This window comes from Nipponia nippon, unplaced genomic scaffold (genome assembly GCF_047370975.1).
Source record: "Nipponia nippon isolate SJK-2023a ecotype South Korea unplaced genomic scaffold, ASM4737097v1 scaffold_8, whole genome shotgun sequence".
Lineage (NCBI taxonomy): Eukaryota > Metazoa > Chordata > Aves > Pelecaniformes > Threskiornithidae > Nipponia > Nipponia nippon.
In genome coordinates, this window is record NW_028262402.1 from 47778264 (window position 1) to 47802563 (window position 24300).

At 45.1% G+C, this 24300-nt stretch overlaps 1 protein-coding gene across 4 annotated transcripts in view; it reads right to left on the reverse strand.

The window, feature by feature from the left end:
- The window catches only part of KANK1 (KN motif and ankyrin repeat domains 1), a 132248-nt gene that overhangs the window by 4209 nt on the left and 103739 nt on the right, over positions 1 to 24300 (reverse strand). For all 4 annotated transcript variants that reach the window (XM_087742153.1, XM_087742154.1, XM_087742152.1 and 1 more), the window contains 8 exons: positions 21143 to 23797; positions 11129 to 11347; positions 10202 to 10310; positions 8775 to 8984; positions 6612 to 6699; positions 3562 to 3781; positions 746 to 888; positions 4 to 204 (listed from right to left, as the gene is read on the reverse strand). In XM_087742153.1, coding sequence (XP_087598279.1) covers positions 4 to 204; positions 746 to 888; positions 3562 to 3781; positions 6612 to 6699; positions 8775 to 8984; positions 10202 to 10310; positions 11129 to 11347; positions 21143 to 23797 — 3845 coding nt within the window. The remainder of the gene's footprint in view (positions 1 to 3; positions 205 to 745; positions 889 to 3561; positions 3782 to 6611; positions 6700 to 8774; positions 8985 to 10201; positions 10311 to 11128; positions 11348 to 21142; positions 23798 to 24300) is intronic.

The following is a 24300-nucleotide window of genomic DNA, read 5'->3' on the forward strand; positions in this document are numbered from 1 at the left end:
CACGTTGTCCTCCAGGGTGCCATTACACCCAGGCTGAGCCAGCAGAAGTTTGACAATCTCTACATGTCCGTGTTCACTAGCACACATCAGAGCTGTAGAGCCCTCATCGTCCTGGATATTGACGTCTGCACCACAGGCCAGTAAAGCTTTAACCATGTCTATCCGCCCATGACTCACAGCTAGCATCAGTGCGGTCTGACCAGCCTGCATGTAAAGAAGAGGAAAACCTAAATCATCACACAGACAATCAGTGACAAAGTGTGCACACTTATTTTTTTGGCACTGTGCTTCTTCTAGGGGAGGCGAGGAATGTTATTTTGTACAGCACTCTCAATGCTCTGCATGCCATTATTTAAATACCTTTTATGCATAATATATCCCACATTCACACAGCTCTTTATTAAATTAAAGGAAGATATTGGATCTATTTCCAGACATCTCGAGTTCCTTGGAAGGAACTAAATGGTGCAAAATTTGTAAATGCCTCCTAAAATTCAGTAATGGTTCTTTCATATAATATTCAATCTTCATTTTTTAAAAGAGACCCAGACCTGAGGCTCAACTGTTCTTCCACGGCTCCATTTTGTATACAGCAATCAAAAACATACACAAACATCAAAGACTGCAGAGGGTGAGAATGAACGAGTGCAAAAGCTGAACCGATGGAGCAGGGATGGGAGCGTGGAAGGAAAGACACAAAAAGCCACAGGAGTAGGAACAGTGTCTCATGAACTGTTTGACTGACCTGGCTGGCTTTAGCATTCACATCCCCACAGCTGAACAGTTCCTCCACTATCCTCATGTCCTTCTCTGCTTCCACAGCTGCAAGCGCAGCAAGCATGATGGGGGTATAGCCGGCCTTGTTCTGATGATTTACATTACAGACATCTGCAGAGGGATGAGATAATTTCTTTGGAAAGCAGGAACCCAAAAAGCAGCAATTGTGCTAATGAACTGAACAAACTGTTAGTAGAGCAGCCTATAAAAAGAAAAGGCAGCAATTGCTTTCATAATGGAAGCAATTTGAGGGAAAGTGGAGAAGAAAAAAAATAAACAAGGGTGCTCTTGAGCCTGAGGAAGAAAAGGATTCTCTTCTACTATGTGAGCAACACAAGGGAGAGCACGAGGCCATTTTATATGTCATCGTTTAGGGCTTTCTTTGTGCGTTTTTTTTCTTTTGCAAAAGCAAGCATTTTGAAATTTGACATGACCATAGGGGTCATGGGTCCGAACCCCAGGAATACCATCAGGAGAGTCTTTAAGCTCCTTTCCTGAGGGGATCCACACTGCAAAACAAAAACGGCCCAGCAACGTGCTCAGTGGAGCTGTTTCTCCCCAGCACAAACATTTTCCTGTAATTGGTGTTATTTTAAAGATCTGCAAGTGTACTTGGACATGTTTTGGAGCTGCAGAAAAAACCTTTCAATTAAAGACTGTTTCCAGCTCTACAGAGTATTTGACTGTGAACAAAAATACTCTGGGAACAAATACAGTCAAGTCCTCTGACTAGTGCCAGCAGCTGACAAGAGTTCTCCTTTTCATTCAAGTCTAACCTCCAGTCTGTCTCTGTTCCTAAAATTCTGCAGAAATCCAGCAGGGCTTATTAGTTTACCAGGCAGCAGGGCTTTCAGTGTGCTTATCGTATTGGAAAGCAAGGACTCAGACTTACATAAACAGTATCTCTAGACTTGGGGTTAAATTGCACCACAGATATCTTAACAAGCAAAAACGTTTCAGGAAATTCTTCAGATTTATTGCCAAAGGCTTTTTTTTTAAGTGAAAAGAACATTGCAGAAGCAATACAAATGCAGATATAAGAAAATGCACATTTTTTCACATTCTATAGATATCACCTGTGCCACCTTATAACCAGTAGCCCAAGCTTACTTTCAGAAGCCACTTCTGGGAAGCCACTGAAGCCACAGAACATGACACTGCTACATGCATTACTTCACAAGTAACGCATAATTATTGGAAGTGATGCTCTCCTAACTTGACTACTTCAGCACAGGTGTGTTTTCTGAGGTCCTATTTCAGCTCCTTTTCTACATGGCTAACGAGCAGAGCTGTTCTCCTATTTGTCCTCTTGGTAACACTGCATGGTGATACAGAGGAGTCTCTTGTCTCATCTGCTCTTCCCACCAAACACACAGATACAGAGTGCTTGGACCAAGAATCTGCCTGTGGTATAATCACATTGCAAAGCTGACTGTAGTGACCATTTAGACATGGTCCACAGGGAGACTGTCAAAACCTGAAGGAATTTGCCTGTTTGCAACTATCTTCCAAGTGCTGGCACGTGCAGTGTGCTCCCACACACCTGGCACTAGTCGTGGCTGTTGGATTTTACAGCTAAAACCTGCTGTCTTCATAGGAAGACACCAGCTGCTGTAAACTACAGCAGTCCTGCCTTCCAGCAATAGATGAGTGTGCTCATGCTACCCTGAGACACCCAGAGAAGCAGAGAGGCAGTGTCCTCCCACCGCTGTGCTGCTGCGTTTCACTGTGCTCCTGACATTCCCTGCATTCCCCCGCCGTGACTCACTCTTCCCAACAGGCTGCCTTCAAACAGGACCAGAGATTTCAAAGCACTTGCTTTCCTGCTGAGGAAGTCTTTGCAGTGACAGTCGTGCTGGGTTATCAAAGCTGAGATTTGTATCATTAATATCCTTGTTTATCTTGTTTATGTGACCCTTCTGGATTTATAAATATTGCTAGGCCTACACTCCAGCCATGTCGTTAGTCTAGTTAAGCTTCACAACTAACTGTGACAGGTTTTATAACTAGTTTAGGGAAAGACACTTCAGTCAGGGAGCAAAACTAGGCTTAAAAAGATCACATCCTGCTTGGGACCAGCTCCAACGTGTGGCACCTTCTGCTGACTGCCTTCTGGCTTAGCGCATGTCTGGAGTCTCCCCTCTGCCACTACCCTCTCTGCATGCATGTGGCAAGGGGATCGAGAAAAGGAAGCAACAACAAAAGCAACTAAATGAGGCATCATCACATTGCTCATGGACCAGGGAAATGCTCCTATATGGCAGAATGCCATATAGCTCCAGCTTCTGAGGAGAGCAGTACAGACGTGACAAGGTGGTGGCCAGAAAAAGCTTCTGCTCTTGTAAGATAAAGCTAGACTAGTTTGGATGTGCGTACCTGAATGCATCTTCCTCTACCAGCACCCTACCTTTGGCTGAGCAGCAGCTGTGCTGCCTCCAGAGAAAACTGCTGGAGGCTGGTGATGCTCAACTTGGACTACAGTCCAAGAGTCAGGGATCTACCTATCCGTCCCTAACACTGGTCAACTCTATATAATTTACTTGAATATTTTTTTAACTTCTTCAAGAACCATCACCTCCAAAGCTAGCACTAGAAATTCTAGATTCTAGAATCTAGAATCCTAGTCTAGGATTCTAGACTACCCAAGTGATCCACCATGTAACAACAGTTGAAACAGCTACTGGAGGAAGCCCGAACTTGACCTCTTGTTCATCAAGAATTCCACCTGTAAGGATTGCAAAACCCAAAAATAATTTAAAAAAATATGCAAACAAGTCAACCTACTTGCATCCAGAAGAAGCTTTACAATTTCAAAGTTAGAATGTGAGACGCTGTAATGCAGAGCCGTGTTTCCATTCCCATCTGCCATATTGATGATATGTCTGAGGACAGCAGGAGAAACCTCTTCAAAAGCAGTTATGTAGTCTCCAACCATTTCAGGGACAGCTGACTTCTGACTTGAGACACGAAACCACTCGTGCTGGATGGTATTTAAACAAAACCTCTGCCAAAACCAAGACAGAAAAATTTACGTATGGGCAATCTATTTAAAGGATTTTCCATCCCACAAGTCAGCAATGCAGGAGGTCAAGCCTTTTTTAGTCAAATGTGGGAAGAAAGCATTCAGCTCACAAACAAGATGTACGGACTGAAGCCTTCCCTCTGATTAAACCCCTCTTTAAAACATCAGTTGTTTACCTCCTTTCATTTCACCTAATTTTCAGGAATGGTTCACCTCTGAGGGCACAGAATTTTAGGATGAGATTACCTCCAGAATTAATGGGTATCAAATACTGCTGAACAGAAAAAAAAAGACTTAGAGTAACCATTTCCATGAAATACTTAGAACTAAGTTCATAAATCCCTGATGAACCCAAGACTAAGAGCAGTGGGAACACACATTTCTTGGGGACTTAAAACAACAGCTTGCTAAGTCAATTAGGCCCAATCCCGAGGCATGAATTGTCACATGCACAAAGTACAGGAGAAATGGCTGGGCAGCAGTTCCGCAGGAGAAGATCTAGGCATTACACAGGATCACAAGCTGAACCTGAGTCAACATCACACTGGCAAATGAAAAAGGCAAATACTGTTTTGGGGTGAATAAACAGAATTATAGATTGCATGGCATCTGATGCAGTCCCTTCTCTCCGCCTAGCACTGTGAAGGCAACAGCTGGACTACCTTGTTTGGTCCGATCATTGAATGACAAGAAAGATTCTGTTGAAACGGTTTCAAAGGTGAGCAGCGGGAATGATTAGAAATCAATGAAATCTACGGGACAGACAGGAAGGACCAGAGATTCTCTGCTGAAAGAACAGCTGGGGAAAGGAACACCGTGACATTTTTACAGTGCAAAAGGCTGTTGCAGTGAGAAAAGAAAGAACCTGTTCTTCACCTGCAGGAGATGGTTGGCTGTATTAGTAAGGGATTTTAGCTGCAATGAGAAGATGCACATTAGATATTCAAGATAAATTTTCCCATTGATATGGACTAAGGGTGGAGGGGTAGAAGCCTCTTAGGCCAGGTAACTGTCTATTGGGAACAATGTAGGCAGAGCAGATCTAGCTGTCAGCCAAGGGGGCTCCTGCCGTCACCACCAACTCTGACTTTCTGAGACAATTTCTCTAACCTGGAAGGACCACCATGTCCTTCTTCTCTTCTCTTCTCTTCTCTTCTTATAAACCCCCACCTGCAAGGCGGCCTGTAAGTTCAAGGACAATTTTGCAGAGAAGACACTCAGCACGCTTCTCTAGCCTCTAGGGAAAACCCAGAGGACCTGTTCCAGTAGTTCTAGAGGGGGCCTGTGTCTGGTAGAGGAAGAATATTCTACAGGCATCAGTACTATGTATGTATCTGTACTACATATACATATATACAGAATATTCTATGTCAGTACTACTGTAATAAAAACTTACAAGGTCCAACTATTTGAGTTAGGAGACCACGAGTGTTGTGAACATACAGAGTTGAAACACAAAAGTGGTCATAAAGTGACAAGATATAATTTTTTTATTTATTTATTTTACGCACTACTGAGTGCAAAATACCACTAAGAAATTATTTTTATGGTCACAGTATCACACGCATTATTAAGTAAATGGTACACTTTTTTTATTCAAGTAATCCATCACATCCCAAAAGGAGCGGTCCGCAGCTCTTTCTGGTGTAAACAGCAGCTACAAGATCTGAGTATGTTGGAAGAGGTTGGGACAATTTATACAGATCCCTAGCTGTACTGAAGTTTACCCTTTTTGGACAAGACTTCTTTATCAGTAAACAGACAGAGAATAAGAGCTGATTAGTCTGCAGTTTCCAAACACAAAGCACCACTTGTGCTGGCAAACACTTTAAGCACAAGAAAGAAACATGTAAATTCAAATTACACTTCCAAGGCAGAGATTATCACCCGGTTATGCCATTTTTGACACTTTCCACTCTGACTGGGCCTGAAGCATTTGCTGTTTGAATGCCTGAACTACTCCTGAAGGACTGACACAGGACTAAGAATGACCCACCACAACTGTATTAAACAACCTTTCAAAACATTCTCTGGACCACAAATGTCAGAACTGAACACAGACAATATTTGTGTCTGTGTCTTACAGAAAATATTATTGTCTTTAAGAAGCTGCAGATGATCTATGGTAGAGGAGGCTGGCACTGGGTTGTTGCCTTTCACATCACCACACAACTGTAACAAACGCAAAATTCAATGTCATATCACTAAGCAGTGTTCCTTTGCTTTCAGATTGCCCTCACAAAATAGCATGTGCAATTCCTATACGAGGCATACAGGCAATTCATATATGAAACAAATACAACCTTCTTTCTTGAGACTGAGTATTAACAATGAATCCTCCTTACTCCCTGCTGCACTGATAAAAACTACCAGCACCGTCAGCCAGACAGGAACAGTACCCCTATTGCTTAGAAGGAGGCCGAGCATGTTCAGTATCAGAACAGACTCTGAGCTTTTGTCATGAGAAGAAACAGGCTCCTCACCGTCTTAATGCAAGGCCTGAGCTGTCCACAGCAGTGCTAAAGCAACACTTACAAAAATAACACGGGCATGCACGGATGTGTTGAAACTGCACTTTCACGTTACTATTTTGATGTGTGTGCCTTGCGATGACAACACCCCCGCACGCAAAGCATAAGTGCGTTCTCTGGACAAAAGTCTCCTGATAGAAAAGCACTTTGTGACTCTTCCAGGAAAGATGAAGTCCTCTTCTGCCTAGCCACTGTGGTGCTGGTCCTGCAAAACCAGAAGTTACCCCTCCCTGAAGTTTTTCTGTTGCAGCTCAGAGACAATTTTGCCCTGCATTGCTTACCACATCTTTGTTGGTCAACGCCTTGGGGTCATCAATGTTGTTTCTCAGCAGGTGACAGGCAGAGAGCATCTTTTCACTTAGTTCGTATCTGAGGGAGACAGCGGAATACATGGCACATTTAAATTTTTCTCTCGCTGTTTCAGCACATTAACATTTACCTTTCTGAAAGCTGTGTGGGAGTGAATGTTTCCGGGCAAGCCATCAGCTGCTGCAACGCAGAAGCCGCTTGGGCAGCTCTTCTCTGCGGGGACTCCCTCCGTGGTGAGCGGAGCTGCTGGCAGGGCTGCGGACCTCCGCAAGGAGGAAAAATGTCTTTCCCAGATATATGCGGGAGGAGCAGCGGGAATGGAGAGTAGGCAACACATGACTTCTGTGCTTTAGACTTGGCAACCCTTCCAGTGGAAATTCTCACCCACTGCTGTGCAACTGCAGAGCATGTATTACATACTCTGTGCTTTGATTACGTGATTAACAAGAGAAAATGCTGATAGTTGTGACAGAAAAGGAATTAACGGGTGGGAAAGGGCACAGGTGGTGCCTCCCTGCCAGCTCCAGTTTTATTCTGCTCACCAGAACCAGACTTTCTCATCCTGTCCACTCTGGAAATTTACTCTCTTTCTCCAGTCCCCCTTCATCTTTTCAATTCTGCCCCCTTTCCATCACAAATTTCAAAACTCAGGGAACAGCTGAAAATAAGAAGGCTCACGCCTGTGCCACATGGCACGCCAGGCTGTGGCCAGCCACCTCTGCCTACAACCTGCCACAGAGGATAATGGCGATTTTCCAGGAAAATTCTCCCAAAAAGTGGAGAGGCTAACACACTCAGTTGTGTAAGGCAGGCATTTTAGCCCTCCAGCATTACGAGCCAGCTGCTGGTGCTTCCAGAGCAACGAAATGCTCTACCATCACATCGACCACGGTTGGTCCCATGTGGCCATGCGCCCTGCCTCTTCCCCTCGAAGGGGCACTGCCAGGGCAGGCAGCTTGCAAAGAACATGCTCCTCACGTACACACGGCTATCAAAGCTGTCCTGCTGCCCCTCTTCACCATCCCTGCTTGCTAGGGCAAATATAAATTAGAGAGCTTCTTTGAGAAACTGCCCATCTTTTCGTGCGACCTGTAAAATAACAGGCTACAGTACTGTTATAAATAAAGCTCAGGGCACTTTAAAACTCACAGCTCCAAGGCCTACAAATAGCCCTTAATTATGAATTTCTGCATCTCTCTTATTTAGCAGTTGATAATTACAGATAAGTTTGATGCTAAGCTGTATCTCCAGGGAAACATGACATACTAGTTTTGTCTTAGCTCTCTTACTGTTAGTATTCCACTTACATAATTTTCCAAGCTAGCACACTTGTAAACATCTGCGAAACGCAGTATCTATAAAATATCCCTTCACTATCTATGTTTGTACTTCCTTTTGTCCATTCACTAATCAAGAATGAGTAAAAACTCACCACACTACTGCTTTCCATGTGCCAAAAAAAAAAAGCCTTGCCTGTCAAATGCTACCTTACACAGCTCATTACCAGCAATCTGAAAAGTAACTTAGGCATGAAATGCTGAACAAGTGCGTGATGGCGGCCTTAAAGTATATGATAATGTATGATCCATATGAAGTACATGATCTCAGGACTGGACAACCTCCTTGCTGCTGTACCCCATCGTCTTACTGAGCCGTACCAGCCATGGCTGAGATGCTGTGGAAGGTGCAAATGGAAGATGTGCTCCCAGCAGGCTGCTGACCTGGTGTGCATGGTTCAAGACTCATTTGCTTGCTTGCTTGCTTACTTACTGTTTTACAGACCAGGTTGTTAATAAGGCATTGCCTGCTCCCAAATGAGTGCTGTCTGTGACCTGGTAGAGCCTCTGCGGGGGGGGGGAGCCACCTGGGTCTCACTATAAATGGACCATTTAAAGCCACTGGGGTCAGCCACTGGAAAGGACACTCTCCGAGACCTTCTCCCCGCTCACACACAGTTGTTTTGCCATGAAACCACCTCTGGTTATGCGCTTGGGGAGGAGGGAAGTGGGCAGCAGTCAAGCAGCAACGGGGGCTGGTGCTGTCTCCACCAGCACGGGCACAGCACGCAGCGCGCGGCATGCAACGAGGCGGCAGTAACCCCTTCGGAGGTGCTCGGGAGAGGGCAAGCAGCCTACCTCTCTCTGATTTCCACCTCCTCAGCCTCGCACTCTGGTGGGGGGCTGTCCTTCTCTGCCCCCAGGGCGCAGACCTCCGGGGTGCAGGGCACGGGCTGCCCCTCCTCTGTGTGCCGGCTGTGGGGGTACTCGTGGCCCTCACACTCCTCCTCCGAATCCGAGGAAGAGCTCTCCTCAGAGCTGGAGTCATCGCTGGACGTCGTCTCGTACCTGGGGGAGAACGGGCAGGGGCAGGGGTGCTTGCTCAGCCCCATTCAGCAGCGCTCAGCACCCACGTGCACTGGTGCAAGTTGAAAAATGTCTTGCAAAGGCTTAGCCCTCCTGTTTTCTAGTCAGAGACCTTTTCTACTCACTGAACTCGGTGCCACTGCCAGCTGACACTGTGATTATTATGTGTACAGTGTGCAATGAAAGAAGAACAACCTTTTTTAAACAGAAGTCGTAACACTCTGTCAGAACTTGTTTTAGCCCCAAAATGAATTACTTTGCTCAGAGTCAATTGTGTTGTTGCCTTACTAGGCAGATACAAGCAAGGAAGCTAACAAACCTATCTAAAGACAACAGCCACAATTTAAACGTTTTTACCTGTAACAATCCAAAACATTTTGATATTTTAGGTGAAATATAAGTGATTTGGACAATTATAATGCTGATTCTAATAAACTGTCTTTTCTCACCAACCTTAACAGCTGATGAATTAATGTATTAAGCCTATTGTTCTAATGTACAACAGTGATTTATGAGTTATAACATTGCCCCACTGTAAGTAATAATACTTTTAGCCAATATGTATGAAACGAAGTAATTGCAATATTTAGGCTATATACTGCACAAAGCATTTGTACTAAAGAAAAACTAAGTTGAGGAAAGGGCTAGAAAAGCTATATAAAAACAATTTGGTGAAACCATTTTAAAGTTCTTTGCAACATTCTGCAAGGGTGATATTTTAAAAGAAGGTAATTTTCCATACTGTTTCCTGTATTTGTGTAGTAAAGTTTCTGTATTTATGTAGCACAAAGCCAGAAAAGTTAATTCTTATGCAATGCCATCTCTTGCTGTATTGTTCAAGAGTACAATGCTGTGCTTGTCAGCTGCCAAATATGTACTAAAGTTTTCCTTGCTAAAATATTGCCTGAGAAATACTGCCTGGCTCTTTGAGTTTGTTTCATTTTCCTGTGTTAAATTTGGCAGCAATCTAATCTACAGGCACTTGAGACTGATGCCACGTATGACTTGCAAGCACAAAAGGTTCGCAGAGGATTAAGATGAGCTCAGCTGTTCCGTTCTTCCCTCCAACCCTTAAACTCAGCAGATGCACCTCAGCCTGAAGGACAGGCCAAAGCCATGCATAAGCTCCTGCCTTCCTCCTTTCTGTCCCACTGTGAAAGTGCTACAACGACATATTTTTTTGGAGACAGGTCTCTTACCCGCCATTAATGCCGACAAACTGCAGGTTCTTCTTGGTGTTGCTCAAATCCCTTTTCCCGTCCCGTTTCTTCATGATGGATTTGAGTGTGTTTTCATTATTAGTACATACTGTTGAAAAGGGAGACAAAGCGCACATAACAATACAAATCTGTGGCCGGCTTTGACTGCAGCAGCTTCAGACAATTTTTCAAAACAAACAGCTTTCTGTTTAATTTACCGACTGAAGCTGGGCTTTCTAATCTTTTTATACATACAGTCATGGTGTGAGATGCACATTGCAAATATAGAAGAACACTTCCGAAAACAACTCTGGAAACAGAAAACCAGTTTAGCCTAACTTTCCCATCTTCCAACATGCTGCTGATCTTCATGATGCTTTAGAAAAACTTTAAGACAAGACACTTTTTTTTCCTTTGCTATTTGTGAAAGACTTCTAACATTGAAATGGGTTACTCTGTTATGAAAATTTTAATTCTTGGTGTCAGATGACAGCAGCTCATTGCCAGAACTAACGCATCAGTACAGACAGCACATTTAACAATAACTTATTCAACAGGGTGGGGAGGTTCGATCGAGGCTTTTTCTTTAGATTTTAGTATTCACTGAAACAACTTTTAAACCAATCTCTAAGCATAAGACAGGTAAAACATTACTACAAATTTAAGTCTAAAAAAAGATACTTTATTAACCCTTTCTCAGTACATTTTTCTTATGAAGACACTAAATGGCATTTCACTGATGGGCTACAATTTGCCATTTAAAAACTAACCACTATCTGCAGACGCAGGGTCTCACACTGTGACTTTCCCCATAGCCACATCTTTCCTTGCTTTTGCAATTTTGAGAACCCTGAAAACCTCCTTTCACTGTATTTCGTATTCAAACTCCATCTGCATGATGAAAGGTGAATGTGAGCCAGTTATTACCATAGAGGCCAGAGGCAAGCTGGTCATCTGTCAGGTTAATTGGAGCGAGAGTTTTGTCCTGAGAAGAAAAGGATTTCCTTCCCCGAACAGCTTCCACCAGGGGAGTCTTCCTCTCCTCCTGAGCAGGCACAATGTCCTGCTCCAATTTCAGCGTTCGCATATTTGAAGTTAAGTGGGCGTTTGCAAGTTGACCGTGAGGTATGTACTCCAAAGTAGCACCTGCCAGAGAAGACAGTAGGCATCACAGAGGAGTCAGACCAAAACATTTCCCTCAACACTGTGATCAACAGGGGTAAAAAAAACAGATCGGGAAAAAAAAGGGCAACACTTGTGCTCTACAATATTCTTTTCTGAGGATCCAATAGGAAAAGGGTGTGATCGCTTTCAGAAAATACAAAAAAAATAGCTGTGAGTTTTTCTTTCCATGAAAACATACAATACAAAGAAAAACTATAAAGATATTGGCTTTAAAATGGATGAAAGGAGTGCTCCTTCCTTTTCCTTCTCTTTTGGTACGCACCGGGCTCAGGGTGGACTTGCTGAGCTGCTCCTCGCCGACATGCCTGACGAGCAGGTTGACAGACTCTGCAGGTTCCTTCTGCAAGAGCAGTGCCCTTTTTTTCTTACTTTTTTTAAGAAATGGCATTTTCCATGAAAGCAGAAACTTTTCAGGAAACTTTCCTTTTTGCCAGCATTCCACTAATTCTGAAAGTTATATACTTTATCCAGTTACTGAGACAACTGCAATACACTCCCACCCACTGCATTTCTTTCTATTTTTTGTTTCTTTCTCTTCAGGATTGTACTGAGCTAGTAGTTGTATTCAAATCAAATTCCAAATGTTTGGGTTATAAATTTTTTTTCTGATTTGTTGGCATCCACTCATTTTTTCCCTTTTGTGTGTTTAAAAGGCAGAGCTAATTACGCACAGACTTTTACAGATTCCCCTGGAGTTCCTCCAGCTGTGCTATTACGACTGCTCTACAAAGCTGCACAAATGCTTTTGTTTGTGGAACACATTGGTTTTTCAAACACACATTCTTCCTTAAGTAATCTTGCTTGCATTTCAAGGAAAAAAAAGATAGCATTTAATTTACTTTAAACACTATCACTTCTTTCTTTCAAAACTTGCTTCAATCACTTCTGCCTCCACAGTGTTTTTCCTTTGTATTTATCAAGAATTAAGCCACAGCCGCCTCCTTCAAACAGATGAGTGCCACAGGATGCTAACACAGTGTAGTAACGTAAGTTCCAAATATTCACTTTTAGAAATACAGCTGACATCTTTATTGCTCTTGCTAGACTGCCTTTCCCCCTTCTTGCTTCACCTCGGTTTTTTTTTTCCCCTGTAACAGGACATAATGAAGCTGATTCTTCCACACGTTGTCACTTCCCAGCAGCTTCCTCCTCTTTGCTCCTGTTCCTACCCAAGTCTCCGAGTTCCCAACCGAGTCTCACCCCACATGCACTTCCAAGGCGCCTTCTCCAGCAACGAGACCTATTGCTCACTTCCACCATTGCTGATAGTTTCTACAAGCTCCAGGGGGAAGCCGCCTGCTGGGAAGGGCACACGGCAGGGTATTGACAGACGTGCTTCTACAGGTATAGCCAAAAAGCTTCTGCCCTCTCAGGGAAGCACAGGGTGAAGGTGGAAGTCACCCCAGTGCCCCCCGTGCAGCAGCAACCCCTCTAGAGATGTGCCTGCGTGCTTGGGACAAAATGGGCACCCGTGGAAGTCCTGCCCTCGCTCTCCCACCTCTCCTTGCTCTTTGCAGCAGTGACCGACTTCAGCTGGGTCTCCACCCAGCAGCAAGCGCCACCCCTCATCCGCCAGCTAAGGAGAAGAGGGCTGCCAAAGCGATGGAGTGCCGAGCCAAAACCAATGATTTTTAAATTCCCTTAGTTGAAAAACAAGGAAACTGCCTCTCCCTCTGCTTGCTTGGAGTGGTGACAGCTACAATTAGAGAGTACCAAACAGAGTAACTGCTTCCAAATGCAGCTGGTGGTGTCTGCCTTGGCTGGTTTTACCAGGTCACCCCTTCTGCTCCAGCCTCACCACCGAGGACATGGGTGGTATGCAAAGCCTCCGAAGCTCCCTGGGTTTACTGTCAGCTCTGTCTCTCTGTCTCTTCACAGTCCTCCTCCGAAGGCAGCTGTGACAACAGCAGCATGTCCTGGGGACGTGGGTGGCCTTATGCGTGCTGGAGCCGAGGGCAGCTGGCAGGGCTCTGGCAGGGCAGAGCGGGGTCCTGCCTGACATGAACCGACGGCACCTTGGTGAGCCCTGTCACCCCCCCACCCCCCCCAGCAACACTCAGCCCCCCCAAAGCCAGAGTCTGCACGTCCTCAGGTGCCTCCCTTCTGCCTGGGGCACAGCTGGGGAGGGAGCTGCAGGGTGGGACAGAGAGAAAGGAGCAGGGCAGCAGCAGACTTTGCTCCCCTGCTCACGGTCTCTCCCCTAGCTAAATCTGCCACCCATGCGACAAGAGCTCAGTAGGTTCCCTCTTCTGGTTCATCCCTCAGTGCCTGAGAAGCACCACACTGAGTTCAGGATCTGGGGCATGTTGTCCATGCCTTCAAACGAAGAAGAAGGGGTGTCCTGCTCAGCCCCCAGCACCTGACAAAAGAGGGTGACATCAAGGGTTGAGGACACGCACACAACAAATAAGTGTGCATTAGACAAACTGGCCAGTACACTCATTCTCCCAACACAGCTGTTAGATATTTACACTTACCGCATCTACAGTACTCAAGGTTCAAGGAAAGACCGCTTTGGGCTCAACACAGCATTAATGTTGCAAGCCATTAATTAGCATTTAACGTCAGCTCTCAGGCCTTCCCCTTTACAAGACAGCCAACATAAAGATGTTTGGAGAGCAGCAACCTAGTGCAAATCACTTGGAAAAAATGGATGAAGGAAGCCGCTGGGGTACCCAACACTATGGTCAATGATTTAACAGATTAATCAACTGCTGCCCAAACCAAAAAGCTGAATAAGGCAAGTCCCCTCTTCCTCCAGCAAGGCTGCAGTGTTGCCGTCAGGGCTGGAGGCACCGCACGCTCCTCAAGCGGGGAAGTGAAACCCTGGCTGAAGATCACCACCAGCCTACACAGACCTCAAAACAGACTCTTCATCTCACCTCACGCAGATCTCAAGTATGCTTGCACAGAATCCTTCTCGCTGACACCGGGTCGCAGTGCACAACACTGACAGTACATTAGCCAACAGGTTCAACACTTAGCCAGCCGCTGCCTCCAGACAGAGCCACTTGGGTGGACTCACCCTGTTCATCTTTGTTAGTTTACTGTTGCGGGCAAATAATGCAAATTTGACATAAGTTTCTAAGTATTGATATAACATAGCTAACCACAGCATGGAGCTGCCAGGAATTTCTAAATGTATTTTGTAATATAGTAGCAGGTCTTGGAAAAGTTCACAAGTAATTTAGAAGCAGAAGCATGATAAGACAAAACGAAAGACTTACAGACTTCAACTGTTCATAAACCCTTATGGAGAAACCTACTCTCATCAATTTCAGAGGGAAACAAGTGACTGAAGCACCTTCAGTGGTTTAGCCTCAGTGGTTTGAGGCAACGAGAGCATCTGGGTTTTAATTTTTTGGAAGGAACCTCCCCTCCTAAATCACTTGTACTTCTTTTGAAAAATCTCATCCATTTAAACCAGGCTGACAGCAAAACTACTATACGTCAGCAGCAGACTACCCATGCCATTTCTGGCACCTATAAAATCCGTTTATTGTTATTAAGATGCCATTTCTCTCCCAGCTCAGACCTTCCGTCCCATTTATGAGAGCATGAGTAGTCATGTAGTAAACTGGTTCAGGGAACTCACTGGTGAGTTTTAAACAGTATTTTTCCCCTGAATTTGTGCTGAACTCGTGATAACAGAAGCTGGCCTTCACCTGCTTTTGAAAAATTCCATTTAGTCTGATGGAAGCAAACATAAGTGTTACTATAAAAACGATTAAGCTTGACAATACTTTTATACCACTGGAAATCAAGAGAAGTGCAAACGAGGCCAGGGGAATTAAATACCATCAGGATGAGAAGCTAGCTCGCTGGCTGGAACATCACAAGCTTCCAGCTAAAAAAAGGGCACGAGCTTGCTGCCTATGTGGTAGCTGCACAGAGATTTTATTTTTAACCTGTTGACCAGTGCAAGCATTTATTTGCACAATATGTTCATAACAGCCAATGACACAACTTACACACTCCTCATTAAAGACAGTGGATAAATGTTGTCAGGAACATATACAGCAAAGAAATACTTCTCTTTCACACTGCATAATTTCTTCATGGAAGCAATAAGTTTCCTATGAAATCACTGTAACTGAAGAACACAAAGTCTTTTCCAGTGGTCTTAAATCTTATTAAGTTGCTTTATCCTTAAGAAGTTATTTTTTTCATATAAATAATTTTTAATCCACTTTCCATTTGGTCTACACACCAGAACTATTGAAGAGAAAAACCCATTCTACTAAGGTAAATAAAAAGGCAGTGATGAGCAAACACGTTATGTTTAAACATTTACAACGATTGATATTAACCCATCCACCTGATAAATGTGTTACCTTCAAAAGACTAAGCGCAGTTTCATTTTAAAAGGTACTTTTGAGCCATTCCAGGTTAGAAGTCAGTGAATTTAAAATTTCAGAACAAAAAATTGCCATATGTTAACTTTTTCTATGATAAACCAACAGAAGCCAGATTCACTTGGGGCCCAGGTGTAGGTAAATGTTACAACTACAATTTGGCCCAGGAAAAATGCTCCTCCTAACAGGATGGCTCTTTTAATAGGATTGCAAGAACAACCTCAATTTCATTTTCACTCTCACCTTCTTTGTGTTGAGAATCTGCTTTCTATCCCCAAACTAGCTTGTGAAGCCAGTTTGTTGAAACTGGAAGTCAAACCCAATTCCTTTAATTGAACAAGATTGAACACAAAAAATTACAGGTCTGTGAAGCAGCTAATCATCTTATTTATGAAATGCTTTCTTTTCCAAGACAACTGCGTGTGAAGCTCGGTGAAAGCGATCCTTAATTTCCCTGATGAGTGGTGGATCAAAGCATCTCATGATGCTGGGCACAGCAGGAAGGTCATCTCAGAGCTTTTCTTATTTCTCGTTTATGAGGAGTTGATCTTCTCAGCTGACGCTTTATTGTTATATATACACTTCCTTGGAAAAACGGGAATCTCCTGCCATTAAATATTCATAGGTGTGCCTGTTACCATGGGAGTTGAACTCTGAACAAAGCTCAGTCCCTGAACATCATGTCCCTGTGCCGCAGCATGGGGAGGGAACTGGGGTTTTACCAAGTCAGTCTAACAGACAGGCTAGCAGGCTGGAGCTTGCTACTCTCGAAGCGGCAATAGATTTGAAAGAAAAAAATATTTATACCATGGCAAATTATACTCTTTATTAACTGAAGCAGAAATGAGGACATAGAGCAGCTTTCAGATTCAAATACTCCATGTAGTGCTGCCACAGAATGAAAACAGCAAATATTATAATGATAATAATGATAATAGTAATAAGCTTGTGTTAACACATGACTAGGGATTGTACGTCAAACCTCTTTAAAGAGGTTTATGGAGTTTCACTTGAATAATGTCTTCATAGGACAATTACTGACCAGGTCTCTGCTTCTCTTCTGATATAACCGGGTGGGTATTTAAAACAGAAAAAATGCCAGCTAAATGCCTCATCTCCTAACATAGAGGTCACTACCATTTTCAAACGCCATAGGCATTTGAGCTTTATATGTTGCTACAACTAGCAGGTCAACAGATACCACCTGCCATAGGAAAAAAACAGAGGAGGCACTGTATTCTTTGAGATGCCAGCCAGATACACGTGAATACACAGTACTCATCTGGCACACGGATGGGACCATCTGCGTGGCCGTTTTGCATCATGTACTGCCTTCCAGGGAATATTAAAAATGCTTCATGTACATCAGTCACCCTCTCCCCAGCAGAGAGATGGATGGATCCTGTTTGTTACACAAACAAGCACATCTGTACAGAACTTACTAGCTGAGGGCTTCATTCACCTGCCTAGATGTAGACAACCAGTGAGATTTGTGGTGGCCCACAGCCTTGCAGGGTCCACCGACACACCTGCACCTCGAACGGCACCAGCTGCTCAGCCTCAGGCAAGCCTCAAGTCTTCAACTGCACTAGCGTGGTCCATGCTGCCAGGAGGGGGGCTACCAACCCATCAAGCTACACAGTGTTTGACAGAAAAGGCTACAAACTTTGTCAAACAGAAGAGCTGTAGAGAGAAAACAGCTTTCTTCAATTCCCTGCTGGTTTTGCATTACGAATGATGACAGAGAGAGAGACAACCATGGCCACAGTACCTCTCTAGTCCTACAGACCAGCTTTGGACAACCGTAGGCTTCTTGCACCATCATCATTCCTTCGGTCTTTCCATCGTCCCTCAGCCAGCCTCCCCAGCTCTGGGTGAAACCTAGAGTTGAAAACCTTGAAAGATCTTTCCACCAGATGGCACATCATGTTTTCCCAACCCCCGAGACTTTCCGACACCACTTGCTTCTTACTTCCTTTCAGTCCCTCAAGTCTCAATTCAAGAAGTTGCCTCCTTCCTCACAATGATTAGTGTAATGCTTCCACTGGGGTGCTCAGTGAAGATTGCTCCAAAAATTGTCCATAAAACTGATACTCCAAAGATCATTGAGGCAGAATAACCATGCATTTTCAGGTCAAATATGCTCAGGTGATTTTTCAGGGCAATGGTAGAGCAGCTGTTTTTAAATTCCACCCTTGCAAACTCCTTGCCTGTGAAACACATCCATCTAAAAGACTTGTGAGAAGTCCGTGTAATTAAAATCCCTGCAAGTGACGTTAGGCCTCTGGCTGATATTTTGCAAAACGCATCTCAAATATAACTTTCTGAAACTTCTCAAAAATTTTGTGACAATAAAGAGAGAACCTGAACGTGCTCCCCTCTCTCAGTCCTCCTATATGCTGTCTGGTCTAAGGGTAAGGATCAGTTAGCGTCTAGGTTTGTTACCCACATCCATACAATCCAGTTAGACACAGACAGGGTGCCAGCACTGGCTAACATGACTTTGCGGAGTGGAAATCAGCTTGTCTGGCCAGTGGGTTTGATTTCCCTGACACCGCTAGGGCTTCTGAAAGACCATGCATATGTAAATAGGAGTTGCTTAGTTACGGAAGTGAAGGTGTTTATTTTGCAACAAGCAATATACTAATTGCTAATAGACCCGGTTCAGAGATCATCTCAGATGTCCGCCTGGCTTGCGTCTAAGGATGCCAGCTGCAGAGCCAGCCAGGCGCCAGCTCTCACGCCTGTGTCTCCATCGCCTGCCACAAGCTGTGTCACGGGCTGTGAGATGGCAGACGCCCCTGCAGCACACCCCCATCTCCCCAGCACCGGCAGGGAGAAAAATCTGTAAAGCTGAGAATTTGACTGATGTGCATCTCAGGTACCTGAAGCAGTACGGACCACTAACCCTCTCACATGGCAAACCGGTACCCAAACTGCACGCCTCAAAGCCAGCTCAGGTATTTTTGCCCTAAAAGGACCTGGCCTCTAAGAGGTGCTTCCTAAGGATGCTCTTTGAATTAAATATTAAAGATGACACTACTGCTGCTAATCTGAAACCAGACACTTCTGCCTCTATTTTCAGCCTGTTTTTGTAAGAAACCGAGGCTTGCGAGGTCATGCTTCTGTCAGTAACTTAAACCCAATTGCTCATTTTAACCAAACTGGACTAGACGCTCAGTGCTCTGAAGGATTTTTATATTTACACAAGCTTTAGAGAAATCAGGCTGAGATGACAGGCCTGGAGAAAGGGGTGCTGACTGAGTTCACGCAGAAGACAGCCGAAAAGCCAAATCCAAGAGACCTCAATGTCAGGAAAGACTTATTAAGAGCTCACAAGCTATCGTGAGATACTGATGCATGGAAAAAAAAGGCTTTATTAGTTCCAGTGCTTACAGAATTATTTAAGTAAGTAAGTGCTTCATTCAGCAAAAATCCCTTTACAGAAAAAAGTAACACATGACCCGTAAAACCACAAGGACAGGCAGCAGGACCAGCAGATAAACGTAGTAAAGACAGTATTTTTGAAACTAATAGAAAGAGAAGGGGAAACATTTCAGGCTTATGACCTCCTTCCCACTCCAATTCTCCACGGGTCTAAACTGTTACAGCCCAGAGCTTGGTTTATGCATGCAGTTCTGGCATGTAGTTCTCACCACGGACTAAAAATAAAGAGATTTTACACTCAGCATCCACTGCTAAAGATAATGGCATTACAAGTTAAAATAAAATTATTCCAAAATAATTTTATCAAGATTGTGAAATCTGAATCCGCGTAAGAACATCTTTAGTAAAATATGATCCATTGCTCCACCTGTGTCTAAATACTTTCAAGTCTCTAGACTACACATTTGATACGGTGCAGTAAAAGCCAGAAAAGGAATCGAGGATTTACAGCTAGTAAAAATTCTGGTTCACTGTTTTTAAGGACATTTCTAGTGTCTGCCAGATACTCTTATTATTATAGTATCATTACTTATAAGAAGCCCAAAATATAAAGTGCATACCAGAAAGATAATAATATTGCATACACAGTATCATATTGCATGTATGCAGACAGGATATCATACATTTTCTTTACCGCTACATAAATGTTGATCATTGCTTTACTATGGAAAGCTAAAATTTTTACTGCAGCTCATTTAATGGGTGGCTCGATTTAGTGCACAAACATTGAAAAAAATCAGATTTACCAAGCTGCCTTTTAACAAAAATAGGTAAATTTTAAGACAGTAAACAAGTGGCAAGAACTTTATATAGCAGTGCATTAGCCAATAATATTACGCTGACATTAAATAGTATTTACTCAGGATTTTTTTTCCAATTCAGCACCCATGATACAGATGAATTTGCACAAGTTCTTCCCCACTTCCATAGCCTCTTGTTTCAGACACTGTATGGCAGGACCAAGAAGATGGTATCTAACAGTCACTGCAGGGCATTACGTATTGGTTTCCAGTAAGCCAACGTTTATAAATTTAATAGTAATGTGGTTGGATTCACCAATAAGGTATTAGAAAAAATTACTAAGTTTTAAACTAGACTATCAGACAGCCAAAAATAATAAAAAAGTAGGCAACTTTACCCTAGGGAATAAAGAAATCCCTCAAATTAATTGTATAGATTTTAAAGTTAATAAATGAAATGCAAGGAGTATTTAAATCTCAATTCTTGCCTTTCCTGAGTGCCACCAAAACCTCCAGCAGTAATTACAGCTTATGCCTTTCAAAGATGAGGCTGTAATTAGGGATTAGGACAAACAGTTATTGGAACAGAGAAGATGCAACATGTGGTTTCTGTGAAGCGCTCTGGAGTTGCCTGTTATAAAGCAATCAGCCCTGCTGGAATGGGGAAAGCACCCCACAGCTCTCTGGCTGACAGGCACAAGGAATGAAGGCAATGGAAGAAACACTACAAAATCCAGGGAAAGGTCCGTTGAAACAAGTCAGTTTGATACAGATGCTGAATGTGACTTTCAACTCTGTCAAATCTGACACCGTAGTTTTTAAAAATTGCATGCCAAGTTTAAAGGAAGGACAAAAATCCAAACCCACAGGCATTAACCTCGAATACTCTTAAAGTTATAAAACGGAGTCAACACCTTGCATGGCAGTCAAACCCTGCATACTTTTAGATATCTCTCTTGCATGGCCAGAGTCATCATCATTGGCCCCTTCAGAGTCTGCTGGACTGGGAGAGGTAAAACCACCTCTGGTTTTTCAGGTACCAGTGGTCAGCTGGAGAGAATACCTGACGGGCACATCCAGCAACAACGTGATGTTCTGCCTTTCATCGGGGAGGATTACACACTTGCTTCCAGCCTAAGCGAGAGCCTAGCAGGTGACTGACCTGCAGGGCTGGCAAGGCACAGACCAAACGCGTGCCTGGACACTGGGCTTACCTGACGCGGCGCTTCTCTCCATGCACTGCTTCTGAAGGTCCAGGCTCCGCAGCTCCTCCGTGCTCGTGTATTTCATGACGGAGTTGATGGAAGTGAGGGTGCTGATCAGCTGCGAATTGAGAGATCCAATCTGGGAGTGGGGCTCCCCAAAGGCTTCTGCCAATTCACTGTAATTTTCAGCAAGCAGCATCTGCTGTTCCTGCAGCAGCTTCTGCACACGCTCGATGTAGTGATCCAAGCCCGTCCTCAGCTCAGGTGGAGGCAGAGGGCTTTCCAACAGACCACTCACCGGCTCGCACACAGAGTCTCCACCGACACCAATGCTCCTGGTGCCAGCCGGCACAACTGGCAACGGAGGGGGTCCGCAGGCAATGCTCCTCATTTTAAGACCAACCAGGTAGTTCTCATGAACATTTATCTGCCCAACGCCACAGTCTTTGGTTTTTATTGCAGAGGGCTTTTCAAAGCCAGGGTGGCTAGAGAGCAAGGTGCCCACTCCAACCGAACGCGTTTTAGCAGACATGTGTATGTCCTTCACCCGGCCATCTCCTACTGCCACGCTCCGCATCTCCACGCTCTCCGTGTTGGTCTGTTTATCGCAGCTGCTCAGAGAGGTGTTTGTCCCACAGTCTGCCAGGGAGGCTGTCTCCGTGCCGGTGCACTGGCTCACCATCTCCAACGCGGTGCTGGTTTGCCGGCTAGCCATAGAAGGCACAGCCATCACCGTCGCCTCTGCCCTGGGCACAGCCTCTGTGGCCGTTTCACGGGATACACGCTCCTTGGGGGTGCAAACCACCACGTCCACCGAGCAATCTCCACAGCCCACAGACCTCACTGATCCGACTGACTGCGCCGTCCGGCTGGGGCTCGGCGCGCCTGCCGGCTCCTCCGTGTTGATGCCTGTCTCACAGACGCTCGTCTCTGTGCCCACCGCCTTATCACGCAGCTCAACGGGCCTCCCCGTGCCCTGGTCTCGCACCTCTGCCCTCTCCCTCACCAGCCACCGGCTCATCAGCAGCTCGGGGCCTGCAGCCACGCTCTGCATGGCAGGTCTGCAGGAGGTGCCGACACTGCTCGTCTGCAGGTGGTTTCCCACCGACGAATCAGCAACATCCACGTGGTCTCCCACCATTTGGTCTCTTGTTTGTACAACAGCCTCCACCATCCTGCTGATGACATGGGGCTGAGCCATCACGGCTTTATCCACTTTTTTCCTAGACCCAGCTGCCTGCAGCTCCTGTTTTAATTTGGTCATTTCCCTGTCATGGGTCGTTTCCTTTAACTGAACCTCTAGCCTGTAAATCTTCTCCTTAAGGGCCTCGATGGTCTGCTGCTGAAGCTCTATCTCTTTCTCGACCTCCGTCGACAAGCCAAGCATGGCTTCTGTCACCCCAACCCCAGACTCCCTCATTTCTTTCTCTGTCCCCACAGCTACTTCTCTGTGTTGCCTCGCAGATCTGTTGTATATAATCACATCGTTCATGTTCTCATCAGCACCTACAGCAACAGATCGGGTTTCTTTTGTCAGGCTTTCTCTGTTCACCCGAAGGTTTGCTGGACTTTCATAGTTGCTATCCTGGATTTTTTTCTCCAGGGCTTGCATCTCAGCAGTCAGCTGCCTGAACTCCTCTATCCTCTGAGAGCTCTGCTCCACGCTCTCCACCTCTTCCTCACAATCTATATACAGTTCTCCACCTCTTCTCACCTGAGACATGTGTTCCCACTGCTCTGCATTTCCCGCACTGTAGGATCGCTTTCTGAAACCGTACATGTCATTTTGAGTGGCTTTCCTCTGGTTTTTGAGTTCAGCCATCATGTGCCTCTTCTCTTCCTGTAACACTGAAATTTTGACCTGCAGCACAGGAATCGTCTTGACTTGCTCCTCGAGCTCCTTGAGACGCTTGAGGGCAACTGCCATTTGCTCCCTGATATGCTGCAGGTGCACCGGGCTCACATTGGTGACCGGCGTGGATATTCCCGAGCTCATGGGGCTGTGACGAATGGAGCTGCCCAAGGAGGGGCTGAAACAGGCACCGTAGTCGCCGTTCCCCTGATACCCATTCTGCAGCTGCTGAGACATGTGGCCGTACCCACTGGATCCCACAAAAGAGGGGAGGGAGCTCGTGGAGCCCATGCCTCCAAAGCTGGAAAGCCGGGGCCTGCGGACATCTCCAGGCGTGACCTGCATCATCCTCTCCTGCTCGAGTCGCCTCCGTGTTTCCATGAGGGTTTTTGTTACATGGAGGTTGTGCCGAGGAGGCTGGGGGGAGGGAGGAGGAAGCTGCTTGCTCTCGGGGACGGTTAAGTAGGAAGGAGATGCTTCGAAGGAAACCAAGGGTCTCGCAGCAACAGACGAGGTTACTTGGCTCCTCACTGCCAGACAAGACTGCTTGTTCTCATCACTGTTCGACGAAGAGAGAGACTCCGTGGAGGTCCAGCCACTGCACTGGCCACCGGAGTTCTTGGTACCTGCCGAGGCTGGTACGGCTCTCCTCTTCTTTTGGATGTTTAGTTTCTTAATGGTATTCCCCTTTTGTATATCATCCACGTACTTCAGAAAATCCAAGTCTAGCTGGTAGCCGTAAGGTGTTTCCACAAAATAAGGGTCTTTCCGTTCTTTTTCATCTTCTCCATTTATAACAACTTCCTCTTTTTCTGGAAAAGAAGAAACAAAATCAGCATTGGAAAAGAAACTATGTCTCAGTAAACTACGCGCTGAAACACAAGAGCAGAAAGACGGGTGCTCACGGCACGCCAGAGGCAGAAACTGCTGCTGCAGCTCAGCGAGCAGACCAGCTTTCCGCTGACTGACCCTCAACACTAAATCCCGGTTAACTTTTTAAAAGTTAATCAGTAGGTTTTCAAACACTGAGAAGTGCATGCCCACATAAATATGTACACGTGCACACACAGAGATAACGTCTGTTAACAACGGGGCACAGAAGTGGTGCAGCCAGTAGCTCAAAGCTGTCCTTGCCCGAATCCCTCCAGTCTTCCCGTGTCACACCAAGCTTTCGCTCACGCTACCCTGTCACATAAAGACCGCAGGATTACAATGTACCGCACGAACCATCCGGAGACCAACTTCTCCAGAGGGTGCATTCCAGCAGGTGACGGGAACTCCGACCCCGCTCCTTACGCAACCGATGCCATTAGAC